Source organism: Nematolebias whitei, chromosome 12 (assembly GCF_014905685.2).
Source record: "Nematolebias whitei isolate Nwh7 chromosome 12, NemWhi1, whole genome shotgun sequence".
NCBI lineage: Eukaryota > Metazoa > Chordata > Actinopteri > Cyprinodontiformes > Rivulidae > Nematolebias > Nematolebias whitei.
Window position 1 is genome coordinate 291,946 of NC_056509.1, and position 19,213 is coordinate 311,158.

The 19,213-nt window shown below is 45.0% G+C and overlaps 1 protein-coding gene across 1 annotated transcript in view; it reads left to right on the forward strand.

Moving 5' to 3' along the window:
- si:dkey-119m7.4 (uncharacterized protein LOC560629 homolog) overlaps window positions 1–19,213 on the forward strand; it is a 288,631-nt gene that overhangs the window by 76,417 nt on the left and 193,001 nt on the right. Inside the window, exons 4-5 of the mRNA XM_037686046.1 lie at window positions 1,039–1,207; window positions 17,285–17,408. Coding sequence (XP_037541974.1) covers window positions 1,039–1,207; window positions 17,285–17,408 — 293 coding nt within the window. The remainder of the gene's footprint in view (window positions 1–1,038; window positions 1,208–17,284; window positions 17,409–19,213) is intronic.

The following is a 19,213-nucleotide window of genomic DNA, read 5'->3' on the forward strand; positions in this document are numbered from 1 at the left end:
AGAGTGAAATAAGGTTCAGCCCCTCTCAAGGAGATTAGTTCCAGAGTTCATGCTGTGTGTCAAAGTGAGCCCAGCTATATCTAGTCGATATCTCTCAACCTCATGCACAAGCTCAGCTCCTTCCCCACCAGAGAGATCACATTCCATGCCACAAGAGCCAGCTTTGGTAAGCCAGGTCAGAGCACCAAGGTCCCCGCCTTTGACCACTGCCCATGGCACCATGCACCTAACTCAAATAGTCCCTCCTGCAGTTGGTGGGCCCACAGGAAGGCAAACCCATGTTGCTTATTCAGGCTGAGCCTGACCAGGCCCCATGGGTAAAGACCCGGTCACCAGGTGCTCACTGATGAGCTCCTCCCCCAGGCCTTCTCCATGGTGGGGCCCTGGTAACCCCCATCCGGGCAAGGGACACTGAGCTCCTTTTTTTCCCTTGTCCATATAAATCTTCTGAATCCACCACTGATTTATTTAATTTTAATATATAACTCAATTTAGTCTCAACATAATTAAACCATACCAAACACTTTTGGAGGTAAAACGTAAGAGGTCAAACATCTTCAGCTGCAGACTAGCAGTCCCGTCTTTGTTGTTTTTTTAACCTTTATTATGTGCTTTCAAGATTTTAACAAATCAGCTACAACTCTGACATTGTTCAACTAAGTATGATCTTTGTCTAAAACCCTCATATAAAAGGTGATAAGCTGTTTGCATTCCTTCAAGGAATGCTAAGCTGTTAATTGGTTTCTTTTTTACCATGAAAGTCTCTGAGCTGTTGGGTAGGGACAGTTGTAGGACTCTGGCAGCAGAGTGTTTGAGAACTGTGGGTGGTTGTAGGTGGTAAAGTGGAACTTTAGGTGTTAAACTGAGACGAGCAGTTTAGGAGGTTTGTCAAGTCCTTTAAATACCAAGAGCCAAGACTTAACAGCAGAAAACCATGATCAAATTGCTTGTGTGCAATGTAGTTATGTGGTGCTTGTAGAGTTATGTATAACTGCTCTGTTGTGTTGGTCTTGTTGTGTATGTGTCTCTACCTCGCAGGCACAGAATGGACGGGTCCAAAACATCGTATGTTAGCTGGTATCATCACAGACTACTTCTTCGGTTTTGGTTACATCTTACTGGCTGGAGTAGCATACCTCATCAGAGACTGGCGTAAGCTGCAGCTGGCCATATCAGCACCCAGCTTTCTCTTCATTGTCTACATTTGGTGAGTGAGCCGAACCTTAACCCAGTTTGTAAGGTAAAATCAGAAAAACACGTCACATTTCTCAGAAATATTTTTCACATTCTGAGGACAAACTTTGAGTGATTAGGTATAAAAGTGCCTTCTATTTCATATAGGCTTTGCCCTTTAAGGCTATCACTAGTGGGTTTATCCCTTTGTGTGCAGTGTAGATGAACATATGCATGATATATTCATAAATTAAACGGATTCTTTCATTTTTCTGGACTGGATAATATCGTGCATTGAATTATTAAAAACGTAACGTGAGACGTTAATTTTCTTTGACCCATCAAATGAATGCGTCATTTATTTACAGAATCAAAGTTTAACGTCACACATTTACATTAATTTGGCAAAATATGAAAATAACAACATGGCTAATTTTGCAAGCTGTACAATTTGATTAACCATACGGCGATGGTTGAAAAACTTCACAACAGACATTTCTGAAAAATATCTGGAATGATTTCTAGCAGATAGAAGAGTTTTAAAGATGGAAATGAAGTTTAGGGGGAGAGGAAAAGAAGGATGAGGGAAATGTGTGTCGGCATCAGAACGGCACTCTCCGGTGAGTTCCCAGCTTCTTCCCGGTACACTTAGGTGATATAAATCAACTCTTTTACCTGGAGATGTCGTCTACACTGGTACGGAGTTCCATTTAACGCACCCTTTCAGCGTCTCCGTAGGAACAGCTGTGAATCGTCCGAAGTAGCGACGGTATTCCGTCCGACACAGGTTCACCTCTCGGTGGACTCACAGGAGTGGAGTCCATCAGAGTTCCACTCAGAGGTGGAAGATGTCATAATCCCCAAGACTCGAAGAGCTCTGGATCATGCTGGACTTCTGTTTTCCCAGCACTGGAGCTGCAACGACTGAAGCCGGAGCCTGAAGCGACTGGTTTGAACTAGGAAGTATCGACATTTAAAGGGCTCTATTTCCGGTTCATTTGGGAGTTTCCTGATTGGTCGTTTCGACCAGACAGGGGTGTGTTTTTGTGAAGTAAGAGGTCACTAGGAGTCAGAAAAACAGCAAGAATGTTATGGAACAGATTGAAAATGTTTTTCAGACAGACGAGAGGAATATTTAGACGAGTTGGGGGAAAACAGGTGCCAGCCTCTATATTTACGTCTGAGAGGATTCTAAAAACATGACAGTTCGTTCCAACAACTTGTTTTGCGTTTGACTCCAACCTTGGACCAACTTACACTTGCTCATTCAAAGACAGAAAATCAGAAAATGCATAATTACTCTGTAACAGACCTTAACATGATTTATACTTTGCATGAGGATTAAAATCATTATTACTGTTTCACAGTTAATTAAAAATGATTAGTTCACTGCAACATCTAAAAATGGTTTGAACTAAAAACACTTTGATTATCAAACATTTGTAAAATAGTAATGATAATAGAAAAGAGAGTGTTCTTTCACTTGCTTAATTCAAGAAAGAAAGTCTCAGGATGGGTCAACCTGTATTTCTGGATTCAAATCAATGAAATGACAGTTTCTGTCCCATAAGGTCCTTAAGGTCAGGATTTGACCTCAGGCTTAGTTCAGTACAGCAGCGCAGCACTGAAAACTTTAGTCCGCACCCACCGGCTGTGTGGGCCCCACCCTCGGTCCGTATAAATTACAGAGACCGGACAATCGGCTCCCATTTTTTCTTCAGCCAGCAAGCACTGTCTAAAGAGAGAAGAAGAAAAAAAAATGTCCAGCACAAACATCAGCACCATCTGCCTGTGCCCGTCCTGCCAGACCGACTACATTATGAGTTATGACTGGCAAAACATCTGCGAAGGATGCCTGGGTCCCCGCCATGCTGACCTCGCCACCTCCTGCCATGCTTGTGAGCTCCTCTCTACCGAAGAGAAACAGAGATGAGCAGCCTTTTGTAAGGCTAATGCTGAGGAGGTTTTCCCCGTGTGGAACATTACTCATTGGACAACGCCATTGCTCTTTTTGACGCTGAGCCGCACAGTGAATTGGATGATTCCTTTGGCAAAGGTGATTCTAGCAGCAGCCCCGCTGCTTCTTCCCACCTGGAGAGTGTGATGGTGGTGTAATATGCTAAGGCTAGGTTAGCTTCAGCTTCGAGCTCCACTACAGTCAATTTTTAATAACGGGTTCTCACTTTTTCGAGCTACTTGACAGATATGTGACAGAGGTACTGTGTTGTCGATGGTTTAATCAGTGACATGAGATGTTAATTTTCTTTGACCCATCAAAATAAATGTGTCATTTATTAACAGAATCAAAATTTAACATCAACACATTGTACACTTGATTATTCTGATCGGCTCTGATTAATAAAACTTGGCACGTTTTACTTAATGAAAACAACAGACATTTCTGAAGATATCTGGATTAATTACTGGCAAGATAGAAGTTTAAAGATGGGAAATGAAGGAGTTTAAATGGAGAGAAAAGATGTGGAGGAAGAAAGTGTGTTGACTAGGAATGGCACCCTTCATCCGACCCCAACTCAGCCCTGGTACACTAGGTAGTGTTGTGGCTTTGTCCACAATCGTGTTCAAGACAGCTGAGACGGTCACCTTAGTTCAAAAGATTTATTTGACAAACAGGAGTTACAGATATTCAGAGACAAACATTAACATTTGTTAAATATATGCATATATTTGGAGCATTAAAAGAACGAACCCTCTCAGTCTGTGCTCTCCCAGAAATGCTCGCTGGGCGTGTGTTATTTCTGGCTTTTATCAAAGTTTGAGAAGGCTAGCTTTTCTGATTGGTTTAGACCCTAGGTTGCTATGGTTATGGGTCTATCCCGCCCCCTCAAGGCCCTTTCTTACTGCATTCCACAGATAAGTTTTATGGACGCTTGGTTTCTTTGTCTGCGTTTAGACTGTTAACACTCTGTTGTAGAGCATCTAATCATGAATTATTATTAAGAGAGAACCTGAGGGATTTCTAAATTAAAGAAATGTGTTCTAGCTTTTATTTATGTTAATCAGTGTGTGTGTGAGCGGCCAGGCCACCATGTGCTCAGTGAACAAAGAAGGACTCTTCCCTCCTGTGTAGTCAATATCTTACCTGATCCCTGGCTTGATTTGATTGCTTGTAATATATCAAATGTGAACTTGTAAAATTATCCTTAGCTAATGTGAGATTATATTTAAAGGTAAAATAGTTAGAATTAGTAAACATTTTCTATAAATATAGTTCAACCCTTGAAGAAAGACACGCACACACTTTGTATAAAATGACATTTGAATGCTTGATAGGAAATATAAGAAGGTATAAAAATATGAAATCCAACAGTAGTGAAGCGACTCGTTACCTTTGCAGAAGATAGGTCAGCTCCGGTACGGAGTTCCATTTCAATGCTACTTTTCAGCGTCTCCTTAGGATGGCTGAGAATCGTCCGAAGTACTGATGGTACTCCGTTCAACAACACGCTCACCTTCCGGGTGAACTCACAGCGAGCTGTGAGTCCGTCAGAGGTTCCACTCAGATGTTGAAGGCTCCATAATCCCAACTAGACTCGGAAGAACTCCCAGGAACTCCAGCCAAACTCCATCAGAACCAGAAGAAGTCACAGAACCAACCAACTCACTCCAGAACTCACTCTCTGGAACTAGGAAGTGTCGACTTTTAAAGAGTTCTGCTTCCGGTCACTTTTGGGAAGTCCTGATTGGTTGAAGGAACCAACAGGGGTGCGGTTTTAGTGATGTCAGAGGGTCATTACAAGTCAAGAAAACAGCGGAGATGTTTAAGAACAGACAGAGAAATATTTTGACGAAGAGAGAAAAACTACAGGTGTCAGTTCTCTTGTTACTGTCTGAGAGGTTTAAAAACATGACAGTACGTTCCAGTAACCTGTTTTGGACTGTCTCCGACTTTTGACTGACATCACTCCTCATTTCAGACAGAAGATCAAAAATGCATAATTACTTTGTAACATTTGTAGACATTTAACTTGATTTCTACTTTGAATGAGGATTAAAAATCATTAATACGGTTTCACAGTTGATTTAAAATGAGTGGTTCACTTCAACATTTAAAAATGGTATGAACTAAACACACTTTTGATTATCAAGACATTGTAAAATAGTAATGATAATATGAAAAATAGAGTGTTCTTTCAATTGATTAGTTCAGGATACAATTAGAAAGTCTCTGGATGAGCTAATTTGTATTTCTGGATTCAAATCAATGAAATAACAGTTCCTGTCCCATGAAGGTCTTCAGAGGCAGGTTTTGACCGGAGGCCTAGTTCACTACAATGGAAAAAGGTCGGCCAAGCGGATGCTCAGCCACCTCGGGTCTTCCTATCTCAGCGACCACTCCGCTACCAGCTGTCGGCACTCTCTTCCTGGAACTGCCAGGCATAATCCAGGAGGCCGGCAATTTAAAGGGACTCTCCGTCCCTCTCTCTCCCCCGCCCCAATCAGATGATCTGGCGGGAAGGTTTGGCTCTGCCCCAGCTTGCTGCCCTGACCCCATCTGGCCCCACTTTCCAGCTGTGACGTCATACTGGAATGAGGCTGCAGCTGGGCCCATCAATCTGAAGGCTCCCGTCTCCACCTTCACCTCCTTCACCAAGGTGGAGGGGTTTACCGAGCAGGGGTTTACCGAGCAGGGTTTTCCCTCGGTTCCCCCTCTGGAGCCAAGCCTTTTGGAAGCATTCAGGGCAAAGTCTTCCAGGATGGATCAGCGACCTGTCCCTCCAGAGAAGCAAGATCAGTTGATCATGAAGTTTACCAACCAAACGGATCAGTGTTCCTTCCAGTCGGCCGTGGCAAACAACAACATCGTCCTGCTGGCTTTCAGCATCTTGAAGAGGCTGGAGGGGGCAGACCTGCCAGAAGAGACAAAGAGCTCCCTCTGCAAAGCTGCCAATGCCATCCTCAACCTGTGGTTTGTTTATCCTACATCACCGCCTAGTTGACCATGGTCTAGAGGATCACCTGACTTCGCCTCTCGCCATCCATGCCTGAGAAGCTACAGAGGGACCAGCTAGAAGGCCCCATTACCCCAGATATGCTGTTTGGGGCCAACTTCAAAACCATCCTCGAAAAATCGCAGCGGACCGAGGAGGTCTCAGAGATAGTACACCACCTGGTGAAGCCAAAGCTCGATCCCCAGTCCTCCGACCACTGGAGAGACAGCCGTGGCCAGTGACAGCAGCAGAGGCACCCTACAGCTGCAGTAGCGGCTCCTCACCCCCTCCTCCACCGACCCCCCACCAGGAAACATTTTTTTCTGGCATGCCAACCAGTGACCCAGCGATTACCCAAAGGCCGTCAGCAAGTGACGCTCGGGACCAGCCAGCCGCAGGGCCCACGGAGGAGGCAGTCCAGAAAATGACTCCTTGGGTGGAATGTGTGTGGTTTTAATGATGTAAGTTTTGAAATAAAACAAGACCATCTTTCAAAGGGCAAAATCCCAACAGATTCCAGCCTGACAGTCAGATCAACTGATCTCACAGCAGCTTCCTCTCACACATTCCCCACACAGAACAAGCCGGTAACCTCTAAACAGCATTTTAAGAGGCACCACAGCTCGGCAAGTTTCACAAAGCACTCTGCAGTCACAACAGCTAAAACTGATTTTTCTCCGCAGACCGAGTCCAGAAAAATCCCTCTTTTTCAGTCAGAGCCCATCTTATTTTCTGCTACTTTTGCACACTCACCGCAAAGCGAGAGTAAACGTTTTCTGCCACGGAAGCAGCAGCCCCCCCTGAAATGGCGTTTCATTCACAAAAATGCCAACACCCCCTCTCAGTGCACGCTGGCTCACCTCAGTTCTGATGTGAGCCTGTAGCCTGAGCACAGCTTAGAGGCAAACAGACAGCCCTTTCTGTCTGAGCCCCCCTTGGGTCGCCTCCAGAGAGTCTCCGAAGCAGGTGAAAGTGGTAGTGGCTCTAGCTTGGCTGATGTCCATGAGAACCATGACACAACTCAAAAATGCATGCCCGCTCTCCGAATGTTACTCAGAGTGGCAGCGAGTATGTTCCCTGGACAGGTGGATGGAGCGAATAATCAGCAGAGGTTACACGCTGCAGTTTGCAGCTCACCCTCCACTGTTCGGAAGGGTTATGGAGATGGTGCTGCCATCTCCAGAGCAGAGCTTGTCTCTCCAGTCATAAGTACAGGAACTCCTGATAAAAAACGTAAATTCCAAAGTTCCCAAGGGAGAGGAAAACACTGGGTTTTACTCTCACCATTTCCTGGTTCCAAAAAACAAACAAACAAAAAAAAAACGGGAGGGATGAGACACATTCTCAATCTGTCCATGTTCAACAAATCGATCACGGGGAGACAATTTCAAATGCTGACAATCAAACAGCTGCTGGAGAACGTCTGCCAGAACGACTGGTTCACCTCCATAGATCTGAAGGATGCATTTTTCTACCTTCCCATAATCCTGAAAAACAGAAAATTTCTATGTTTCTCCTTCCAGGGGATCTTGTATTAGTACAGCCATCTGCCATTTGCTTACTCTCTTGCCCCACGCACATTCACCAAATGAGTGAAGACGGCTCTGCAGCCATTACATGACAGTAATGAGAATCCTCTTTTATCTGGCTGATCTGCTTTTATTAGCTCAGTCCAGACAGGAAGCAGCCGTGCAGACCAAAGCTTTAGTAGAACATGTGCTAAACCTGGGTTTTTCTACAAACTGGGAAAAATGTTCATTTCTCCTGTCCCAGATTATTGTTTATCTGTGAGTGGAGCTAAACTCAACCACAATGAAGGCCCGATTATCACAGCCGAGAGCCGGCTCTGTCAGCTCAGCTCCGCCGTGTCAAACCTAATAGCGTAGTAACAGCTCCGTCTGTCATGCGGCTCCTGGGGATGATGTCAGCGGCACTGGGCCTGCTTCACGAGACTCCTTCAGAGATAGTTTGCCTGCCCGTGCATAGATCCTATGCACCAGAAGAGACAGATGATCCCCCCCTCCCCCGTGGAAGCCAATCTGAATCACAGGGGAAACCCACTCATTCTGTGAGAGGGAGTCCCCATTAGCAGGTCTACGTCACACGTCTCAGTGTTCACGGATGCGTCCCTGTCAGTTTGGGGAGGAATGTGTCTGTCCCAGGCGGTGGGAGCACAATGGCCAGACCACATGTCTCTACATAAATGTGTTGGAGCTTCTCACAGTCTGGAAAATGACTCAGCATTTTGCTCCTCTGCTGTGGAATCAGCATGTTCTGATCCACACAGACAAGTGTGGCAGCAGCCTACATAAATTGTCACGGAGTGTGTGCTCAGCACAGCTGTTACACGTCGCAAGACAGCTGCTGTGCTGGGCACACAAAACCTGCTCTCCATCTGAGCAGTGTACATTCCCGGCATCCTGAACAGAGGAACGGACATCATGTTGAGGTGCGTTCCTCCCCACGGGGACTGGATCCTCCATCCCGAGCTGATCTCTCGGATCTGGAGCAGGTTCGGCCGAGCAGCAGTGGATCTGTTTGTCACACGGGAGAATGCCCAGTGTCAGCTATGGTTCTCACTGAGTCCATGGGATGATCCACTTTTAGGGGTGGACGCCTTCTCTCACACCCCGTGGCCAAAAATGCTCCTTTATGCTTTCCCTCCAGTTCTGCTGATCCCATGGACCTTGGACTGAGTTTGGGAGGAAGAAATTTCGGTCATTCTCGTAGCTCCCGAGAGCAAAAGCACCCTGTGGTTCCCGAGTCTGTAGCAACTGGTGTCGGGCCAGCCGTGGAAACTTCCGTGGAGGGAGGATGCGCCCCTCGAGGTAGGAGGAGCGATCAGGAGCTACCCAGAAATAGGTCAGCACCTCTGGGTTTGGCTGCTGAACGGATCCGCCTCTAGGTTTGGCTGCTGAACGGATCCGCTTGGAAAGGCAGGGCCTTCCACAGGATGTGGTGCGTACAATTCAGGGCACACGAGCCGCTTCCACCACAGTGTTCTAGAATTGCGCCGCTCAAGGTGGCTGCATGTTGGAGCAGCTCTGTTACTTTCATTCTGAGATTTTGCTTTTGGAAACTTTAATTCCTCTTTTTCTGGATGTAAATCACATTTTTTGGATGATCGTTTCCTCTGGTATCAGATGCTGTGCAGCTGGAAGGATTTTTACTGAAACTTTTTTTAGTTTTGGACATTTGTTATGATTGGTCAATTTCGTCATGATGCAAGATGGCGGCGCCAGTGTGTTCGGCTTGCCTCTCCCTGCATACTTTGATTGTTTTTGTGTTGTTTTTTGCTTTTATAACTAGTGTCGACTCTCTGCTGGTGTATAATCGCCAAACGCTTTTTAATCTTCGACCCGATATTAACAACTTGGCTCCGTTTGTGAATGACAGCCAGAAAACTTTTTTCCCTCCATTTCTGTCGGACGTGCCGGCCTACCTGTGCCGCGCCCCAGCTCCACCAGCGCGCAGAGCGCGCAGACGCCGCGGGAGATGCAGCGGCCAGCTGGTCAGACTGAAAGCTCAGCTGGCATCCTCCCTATCCGCTCTCTCTGAGTTTGGAGCTGCATCTAATTGTTTTATCTCATGGCGCTCCCTGGATCTCATCAGCTCTTCTCTGGCTCCTGTTGTTGGCCTGGGTGAGGGACAACCTGCGCGATGCCCCCCCCCCCCCCTCGTCCGAGTGCGCGGAGTGAACCACCACAACCTGCTCGATCTGGCTCCTGCGTCAGATCACACCCCGGCTGCTGTTGGCCTGGGTGGGGGGCCGCTGCTGCGCGGCCTCTCCTTTCCTCTCCTCCGCGTCCGCGGAGTGAACCACCACAACCTGCGGCTGCTGGACAGAGCTCCTCGGATGGATGACGTCACCCTGGCTCCATCTCATGTTCACATGGCTCTGGTTAATGCTAGATCTTTAACAAACAAGACCTTTATTCTGAAGGACTTCTTCACCTCCCGTGGTCTGGATTTTTTTATTCATTACTGAAACATGGATAACTGCCGGTGAGTCCAGTGCTTTTTGTGAACTCCTGCCACCAAACTGTGCATACTTCAGCTCTCCAAGGACGACGGGTCGTGGAGGAGGAATAGCGACTGTTTACAGGAAGAGCTATTTCTGTAAACAAATCACACCTTTAACATGTTATTCCAGCTTTGAGTTCAACTTGTTTGAGCTCGGATCTTCACAACCCGTACTGTGTGCTCTTTTATACAGACCTCCAAAATACAACAAGGACTTTCTGACAGACTTTGCAGATTTTTTGGCTGGAGTCTTGCCTAAATATGACCGGATCTTGATAGTCGGAGATTTCAACATCGCCGTGTGCTGTGCTGATAAACCGTTGGTCAAAGAGTTTTTACAGCTGATAGACTCTTTTAATTTGCTTCAGTTTGTGTCTGATCCAACACAAGAATGTGGCCACACCTTAGACCTTGTGTTAGCTCACGGTTTTAATGTTTCTAATGTGGAAGTTTGTGATGCTGCCTTTTCAGACCACATGCCTGTTGTGTTTGACATGCCACTCGTCTGTCGCTCAGTCAAACCTCGTGCTCCTGCACAGCCCCGTCGGGTCATTAACTCCTCCACTGCTTCTCAGTTCTCTGCAGCTTTTAGTTCTGCCATCAGCCCCACAGACCCTGTGAGTCTTCATTCAGATATCGATGCTCTCTCATCTAATTTTAACTCAGCCTGTCAAAACGTTTTAGATGCTGTGGCTCCATTAAAAACAAGAGCTTCCAGACCAAAGCCTGACCCCTGGGCTGATGAGGTCACACGATCTGCCAGACGCCAGTGCAGGAGAGCAGAGCGCAAGTGGAAGAAGGACAAACTACAGGTGTCTTTCCAAGCTCTGAGGGACAGCTGGCGCTTCTATCAGTCCACTGTTAGAGCTGCAAAAAACAAATATTTCTCTGACATCATCTCCTCCAACTCCAGCAATCCACGTGTGCTTTTTAAAACAATCACCTCTGTTCTTAACGCCCCACAATCAGCCAGCCCAGAGAACTCCACTGAAATGTGTGACAACTTCCTGAGCTTTTTTATCAATAAGGTTTCAAGCATTAGAGCTCTCATAAGCCCTCCTTCTTACGACCCCTCCGTCTCCGTCACACGCTCTGCTGTCTTCAGTCAGTTTGAGCTCGTCACCCTGTCTTCCTTAACTGACATCACTGGTCGTATGAAACCTGCTGGATCCCCAAATGATCCCATCCCACCTCGTCTTTTTAAAGAGGTTTTTCACACCGTGGCTCCTCATGTGTCCCAAATTATAAATGACAGCTTGGCATGTGGACAGGTACCAGCGAGCTTTAAACATGCAGTTGTGACACCACTGATTAAAAAACCTAGCCTAGACCCCACAGTAATGTCCAACTTTAGACCCATCTCAAAACTGCCCTTCATATCTAAGATCTTGGAGAAAATTGTTTACAATCAGTTAACATCATACTTAAACGACCACAACCTTCTTGAACAGTTTCAATCTGGCTTTAAAACTCACCACAGCACTGAGTCTGCGCTGCTGAAAGTCTTCAACGACATTCTTTTAGCCGCAGACTCTGGTGACTGTGTAGTTTTAATGTTGTTGGACTTGACTGCTGCCTTCGACACAGTAGACCATCACATCCTCCTGTCTCGTCTGGAGAACTGGGTGGGCATTCAGGGTCCTGCTCTACAGTGGTTCAGATCCTATTTGACAGAAAGAAACTTCTGCGTGCGCATTGGTGCTGTGGAGTCCTCTGTAGCCCCTCTCACTTGTGGGGTTCCTCAGGGTTCTATACTTGGCCCTCTTCTGTTTTCCCTGTATCTACTCCCTCTGGGACATCTTCTCCGGAAACATGGCATTTCTTTTCATTTTTATGCTGGTGACAGCCAAATCTATGTTCCGTTAAAACAGGGCAAACACCATTCCTTGAAACAACTCCTGGGGTGTATGGCAGAAGTCAGAGCATGGATGTCACTAAACTTCTTACATTTTAATGACAAAAAGACAGAGGTCTTGTTGTTTAAGCCTAGTGAAGGCTCCAATATCCATGCTGATCTGGGTCCTTTAACAGAACATCTGACTGAGACAGCAACTAACCTGGGCGTGAGGCTGGACAGTGACTTCAAACTTGACACGCAGATTAAATCAGTGATCAAGTCCAGCTTCTTTCATTTGAGACAACTGGCCAAGGTCAAACCATTTCTGTCACAACATCATTTTCAGATCTTAATCCATGCTTTCATCACAACTCGCCTGGATTACTGTAATTCTCTTTATGTCGGTCTGAGCCAGTCATTACTGACTCGACTTCAGCTGGTTCAGAACGCAGCTGCCCGCCTTTTAACTGGTACCAAAAAACGAGAACACATCACCCCTGTTTTAGAATCACTACATTGGCTCCCGGTTCGCTTCAGGATTAATTTTAAGGTTCTTTTATTTGTTTTCAAATGTCTTCATGGTCTCGCCCCACAGTATCTGTCCGACCTGCTCCAGCTGTACACTCCTTCTCGCTCTCTCAGGTCAGCAGATCAGCTGCTGCTGGTCGTCCCTAGGTCCAACAGGAGACTGAGAGGTGACCGAGCGTTCTCAGTCGCTGCCCCAAAACTGTGGAACGAGCTGCCTCTGCATGTCAGACAAGCTGGCTCACTTCCTGTTTTTAAGTCTTCTCTGAAGACACATCTTTTCTCTTTGGCTTTTACTTCAGTTTGAAATGTTGGTTTTAATGACTCTAAGTTATTTGTTTTATTTTATTTGTTATCTTTATTTTATTTCGCATTTTTAACGTGTGGGGTTTTTATGTTTTTGTATGTCCTTGTGTACAGCACTTTGGCCAACAGTGTTGTTTTAAAGTGCTCTATAAATAAAGTTGTATTGTATTGTATTGTATGCGTAACCATGGCAACAAAGCAGTTTTCTACAACCAACAGCAGCTGATTAACAACTTAAAAGCTCAAATAATATCTCCACTACAGCCCCAAATCTCAAATGAGTTGACAAGGATGTTCTGTGGACGCATTCTCATCTACCTGCCAGCTACGCTCAAGTGTCTGACCACTGAGATCCTGGAACTAGCAGGAAACATGGGTCATGACAGCGGAAGGACAGGATCGTTCCTCGACACCTACAGTTGGCTGTCCGCAGTGACGAGGAGCTCAGCAGACTGCTAGGAGGAGTGGCCATCGCTCTAGGAGGAGTTCTGGCGGGCATTCGGGCGGCCCTGCTGCCCAGGAGGACCGAGAGGCCAGCTAGATCTGGGTGGACAGATCAGTATCTGTGGCCAGATTCTTCGTATTCGCTGCAGGAGATCCTTCCTTCCCACAGCAATCAGCATCTAACAACTCTTGAATAAAACCAGGATGATGAGCTACGACAACATTTAATTTCCCTCTGGGAATATTAAAGTATTTTTGAATTGAATTTTTGAATTGAATTATACACGTCAAAGTGGACAGTTTTTCAGCGCTGGTGCACGGAGAAAGGCGTGGAGGCCATTTCATATCTTTTAGGCTGCGTGCTATCATTTCTGCAGCAGCTGATGGACAGAAAAATAGCGTTCAGCACAATTAAAATTTATGCTGCAGCTATTTCTTCCTGTCATGAGGGTTTCGGTGACAGAACAGTCTTTAACCACACACTGATGAAGCATTTTCTGAAAGTTGTATGGAGACACAGACCTGTGTCACATCCGCTAAGCCCCACAGTGGGATTTAGCAATGGTTCTGTGTGCACTGGTTAAAGCTCCTTTTGAGCCTTTAGATAGGGTTCACTTAAATTTCTGTCATTTAAAACAGCCCTGCTGCTAGCTCTGACATCTGCAAAGAGAGTGAGTGATTTATCTGCTCTCTCTGTTGCTCCCTCATGTCTCAGAATTCAAGCCGACGGTAGTTCAGCTTTACTGTGTCCTAACCCTGCTTTTAATCCTAAAAGCATCACAAGCTCATTTACATCGAGATTGATAACCTTGGATGGGTTTTATCCTCCTCCTCATAATTCTGAGGAGGAAGCCACATCCCACCTTCTCTGTCTCGTGTACACGCTCTTGTGTTACGTGGAGCGCACAGCTACACTGTGCCATTCTCAGCGTCTGTTCGTGCATTACAGGGACAACTCTGCAGGATGTCCTATCCATTCAGTGCCTCTCACACTGGTCGTGTGAGGCTATTTCTGAAGCTTACAGTTCATCTGGGCTGGATCCTCCAGAGTATCTCAGAGCGCATTCCACCAGAGGGATTTCATCCTCCACGGCTTTGCATGGAGGGATGACAGTGGAGGATATTTGCATGGTGGCTTCCTGTTCATCCCCATGTTCATTTATTTGTTTTTTATCTAGGTGAAGCTTCCACTTGCTCCATGACCCATTCTGTTCTTAGGGTTCTGACAGAATGATTTTTTTTTCATGGAGCCTCATTTTGAGCTCACACCTGCCTGCATGCTGTTGCGGTGTGAGATATTTATTATCAGTCACAGTTCATGACTGCTGATGCTAGTGTTATGATTCTGTTCATCGTGAGGAGTTGTTTGTCTGATCTGTTCATTGTTACACTGTTACAACTTGTAACCTCCATTGTTCCTATTCTATTATTTGTTATCTCAGCCCTTCTCTCACCAGAGATCATTCTTTTCTCTGGTGCGCTGTTGCGCATGGAGCACGCAATTACACACACAGAAGGCTGAGTGATGAAATGTGTTTTGTGCGAGCAGGTGCTTCATGTTTGTGTCTGGATGGACCCTGTGAAGCATAGACTACATCCTGCGTCGCCTTTAACCCACTAGCGATAGCCTTAAAGGGCGAAGCCTATACAAAATAAAACGGTTACGTACTATAATCCCAGAATCTATGAGTATAGGCGCAGCCCATTAAGCTCTGGGCCTCACTGGTTCAATAAATGGCTGAAGAAAAAAGCTATCTGGGAGCCGATCGTCTGGACTCACCATAATTTATACGGACTGGGGATGGGGCCCACACAGCTAGTGGGTGCGGACTAAAGTCTTCAGTGCTACGCTGCGCATGAAGGGATAAACCCACTAGCGATAACGTTAAAGGGCTGCGCCTATACTCATAGAATCTGAGTTTACAGTACATAACCAACGTTTTGAAAAAACACACATGCACCCACAAACACACACACCTAATTACTACCATTTTTGAATTACTGACATACACTTAAAGCAAAAGATCTAGGTGGAGTGGTGGCTCAGAGGTTAGAGAAGGTGGGCCTGTGATCGGAAGGTCACCGGTTAAACTCCCTGAACTGACAACATCAAAATGTGGGTAGGAAAGATCAAACACCCACGCCTTTCTCCACCTTCACTTTTCATTCATTCAACCTTTATTTAGACAGATAAGTCACATTGAGCCTAGAAGACTCATTTACAAGTGAGATATGTTTAGACAGACAAAAAGTAGTGAAACTGGACAGATGTAGGAATTGGAAGTGAAAAAATTCCTATCAAACTTTTTTTTCTGCCTGAGAAGAAAAAACTCTGATATTAAAAAACATCTTGCACAAACAAGCACATAGTGACGTAGACATTCTGCAAAGACGACGATGAGAGCGGTGAGCATGCTCATAGATACTCTCGAGAGCACTGTAAGAGTTCTGATTAAGATGGAATAATCAGCCAGTGTCCTCCGGTGAGATCCATAAACATTCTTGAGGTATGTCAAGGAATGGCCAAGAATAACGACTATGAGAATCTGAGAGTCCTGAAATGATGACACAAAGTTTGTTCAGCTGGTGTCATCTGGTTATCGGTTGGAAATTCCTTAGGGAGGGGGTAGTGAGCATCAGATCACATATTCTTCAGGTGAATTTAGATAAGATGGCCTTCAAGGCCAGCCAAAGGAGCCAACTTCAGATAAACACACAGTTGTTTTGGGGACAGGCAGAACTTAATGACATCTACCTTGAGTCTGTGTTGGTCCACTCAGTTCCGAAATGTTCAAATTACATGGCCACACCGATGGAACGTGACTGAGTAAAATCCCTGAGATCTGATCCATTCTGCCTAAAGCATTTGAGTCTGGGTACTCGAGACACGAACCAAGCCATCATAAAGGCAAGCAGCGTGATCGGGTCCAAATTTGCTGCCGACGACTTCCTTGATTGTAGATAAAATCAGCAACCAGCCAAATCCAAAAAGCAGGAGTCAGTTATGGTAAATCCAATTAAATATGTGTCCTTAAAATCCACAAATGGCAGCAGAGATAGACAAATCATCGTCTTCCAAGTCGACGAAATATCCAGCTGCATGCGTGCCAACAGGGCAAATCAGCTCGCCTAAAGCCTGTCTTCTCTTTGAAGAATTGTTGTAAACTAATTTGAGGAACCAACTGATCAAAACAAGTCCATAATTATGGTTCGGAAGATATGCAAGAGAGGCTCAGAAGCAGTTTCACAGACAGACAGACAGAGCAGCAAAGCAAAGTGGAGAGGGAGGGGAGGGGAAAACGTCCGATCTCAGCAAGAGCAAGTGGTGAAGTGAAGTGCCTCACTCTGGGCCCTTGAGCAAGGCCCTTAACCCCCACCATCTACTCCCCTGGTTGCCCTAGATGGCAGCTCTCTGCTCCACACAGAAGGCTTTTGGTAGCATTAGGAAGGGCATCCAGCATAAAAACAATTGCCAAGTCTTCATACGAGTTAGTTCGCTGTGGCAACCCCTGAAGAAGTGAACAACCAAAAAAAAAAAAAAACTAAAAGCAAAATATTTCTCCTTTTTAAAAAGTGTTTCTTTCTGCAGCTGCAGAGACTGAAGACAGCTTCTCCTGTCCTCGCCTCATCTGATTCTAACTGAGCACACGAATACAGCACTCCCTCCACCGTGTACTCTCTGTCTCTGTGTGCATTCAAAGCAGCTACTGTACATCCTTCTTCATTACATTGTACCAGTGCATTTCAATGCAGTGCAAAACTAACAAATGGGTTGGGACCAGACAGACTTTTCATTCAGTCTGGATCTGAACCAAAATCAGGACTTTGAGCATTATAAACATGTAAAGCAGCCGTTCTCAGTCTCGTTTGACAAATGCAAAGAAAGAAAGATGTTTTTGTTTTTAAGTGGAAACATTATGTACAAAACACTTTTATATAATATACTGTAATATAAGATAACATAATATAATAATAATTTAGTTTTAAAAATGTCTACTGAGCAACTGGCCTTGACATTTTTCAGGGTTTTGCCTAAATCAGCTCGCTGGTTGATGGCCAGTAACCAAAATCAGGAGGCATGGGACCTGATACTGAGGGCAGCACAGATTAACGGGAAAGCTATCAATGAAGACCTAAAGATGTGTCAGGTAGGAATGGGTTTTTTTAAGTTATCTTCCTGTATATGTGTTAGTTTTATTTTACTAAATGTCAACGATAACAAAAAGAAACTGGTGTCAATGCAGATACCTTTGTAATATAAGCTAAAAACAACATGTATTGTGATGTAACTATATAAGAAATGGTGGCAGAGTGGTGCAGTTAGTAGTGCGTGGGTTTTCTCCAGATCTTCCAGTTTGCTCCCACAGACCAAAAACATGCATGTTAGGCTGATTAGTAACTCTAAATGGTCCCTAGGTGGGAGTGAGAGAGTGAATGTTTTTTTGTTTTTTTTTGTACTGGATGTGTCCCTGTGATGGGCTGGAGACCTGTTTAGGGTGTCTCCCGTCTCTTGCACAATTATGGCTGGATATGGGCACCAGTGACCCCCGTGGCCTGGAATGAAGGAAGAGGACCACTTGTCTAATTGGAGGGACAAGACCAAAAAAAAAAGTACCACATTTAGTCACTAGATTTAATTTAATTTTTAAAAATTGGGTGTGGCTTTAACTTCCTTTCTGTGGTCTTGTGCCTAGTTGTGAAAAATGTTGGTGTCCTTGATACTTCATTAATTAAAGCCCTCCTTATTCAGTTCTTGAAACTTCTTGAATGACCCTTTCTTAGTAGTATGTAGGTTTGTTGTGGTGACTTTATTTTTGTATTTTTTACATGGGCTCCATGCAATGTTCAAAGTAAAGGCTTTTTAAAATAAATTTAAAAAAAAAACCTTGATCTGTACTTCTCTGCAACTTTGTCTCTGATTTGTGTGAAGAGCTCCTTGGTTTTCAAGATAGTATTTACAGTTGATGGTATACTACTTCTTAGAGGTGTTGTACTAATGTTGATTCTGGGGACATTCACAACAGGTTTGTATACACTGAGATCATTCAACACTTAGATTCCTCCATACCATTTTATTTATAGATCACTTAAAACAGCGACAAGGCCAACCAAAGTGCTGTACAGACAGAACAACAGGTAACACATAAAGCAAAATACAAAATTAAGTAACTAGAAATATAGACATAAAATGATGCAGATAATGATGACTAACCAGTGTGAAGCATACAGGTTCAAAACACAGATCATCTGGTGTTGAAAGCTACCGAATAGTAGTGGGTTTTTAAACGGGACTTCAAGACCGAGAGGGAGGGGGCCTGTCTGACAAGCAGAGGTAACTCGTTCCAAAGTCTTGGTCCTGCTACAGAGAAGGCTCTGTCCTCTCTGTGCTTAAGACGAGTTCCTGGAACTGTGAGGAGCAACTGGTCCTCTGACTTCAGGGAACGTGGTGGGACATACGGTTGTAGCAGATCAGAGAGATGGGGGGGGGGGGGGGGGGGCAAAACTGTTCAGTGATTTGTAGACCTACAGGAGTATTTGGAACTGGATTCGAATGTGAACCGGTAACTAATTTTAGTGCAGTGAGGCCTAAACTTGTGTAATGTGCTCTCTTTTGCCTTTACTGGTTAAAAAATGAGCAGCTGCATTCTGGACAAGTTATAGTCATGCAATGGAGGTATGACTGACACCAAACAGGAGTGAATTGCAGTAATCAAGCCTAGATGTAATGAATGCATGTATTACTGTATCCAGGGTATTTTTGGACAATATGGGCTTCAGTTAAGACAGCTACCTCAATTGGAAGAAACATGATTTAACAATCATGTTTACGTGACTGTTAAGTTTCAGGGAAGGGTCCATTATAATGTTGTTACTGCTCTCAGGGATTCAGCCCAACCCTGGACCCCCCACTAGTTATAGCACACCAAATGACTTTAAGAACGTATCTGGTCTT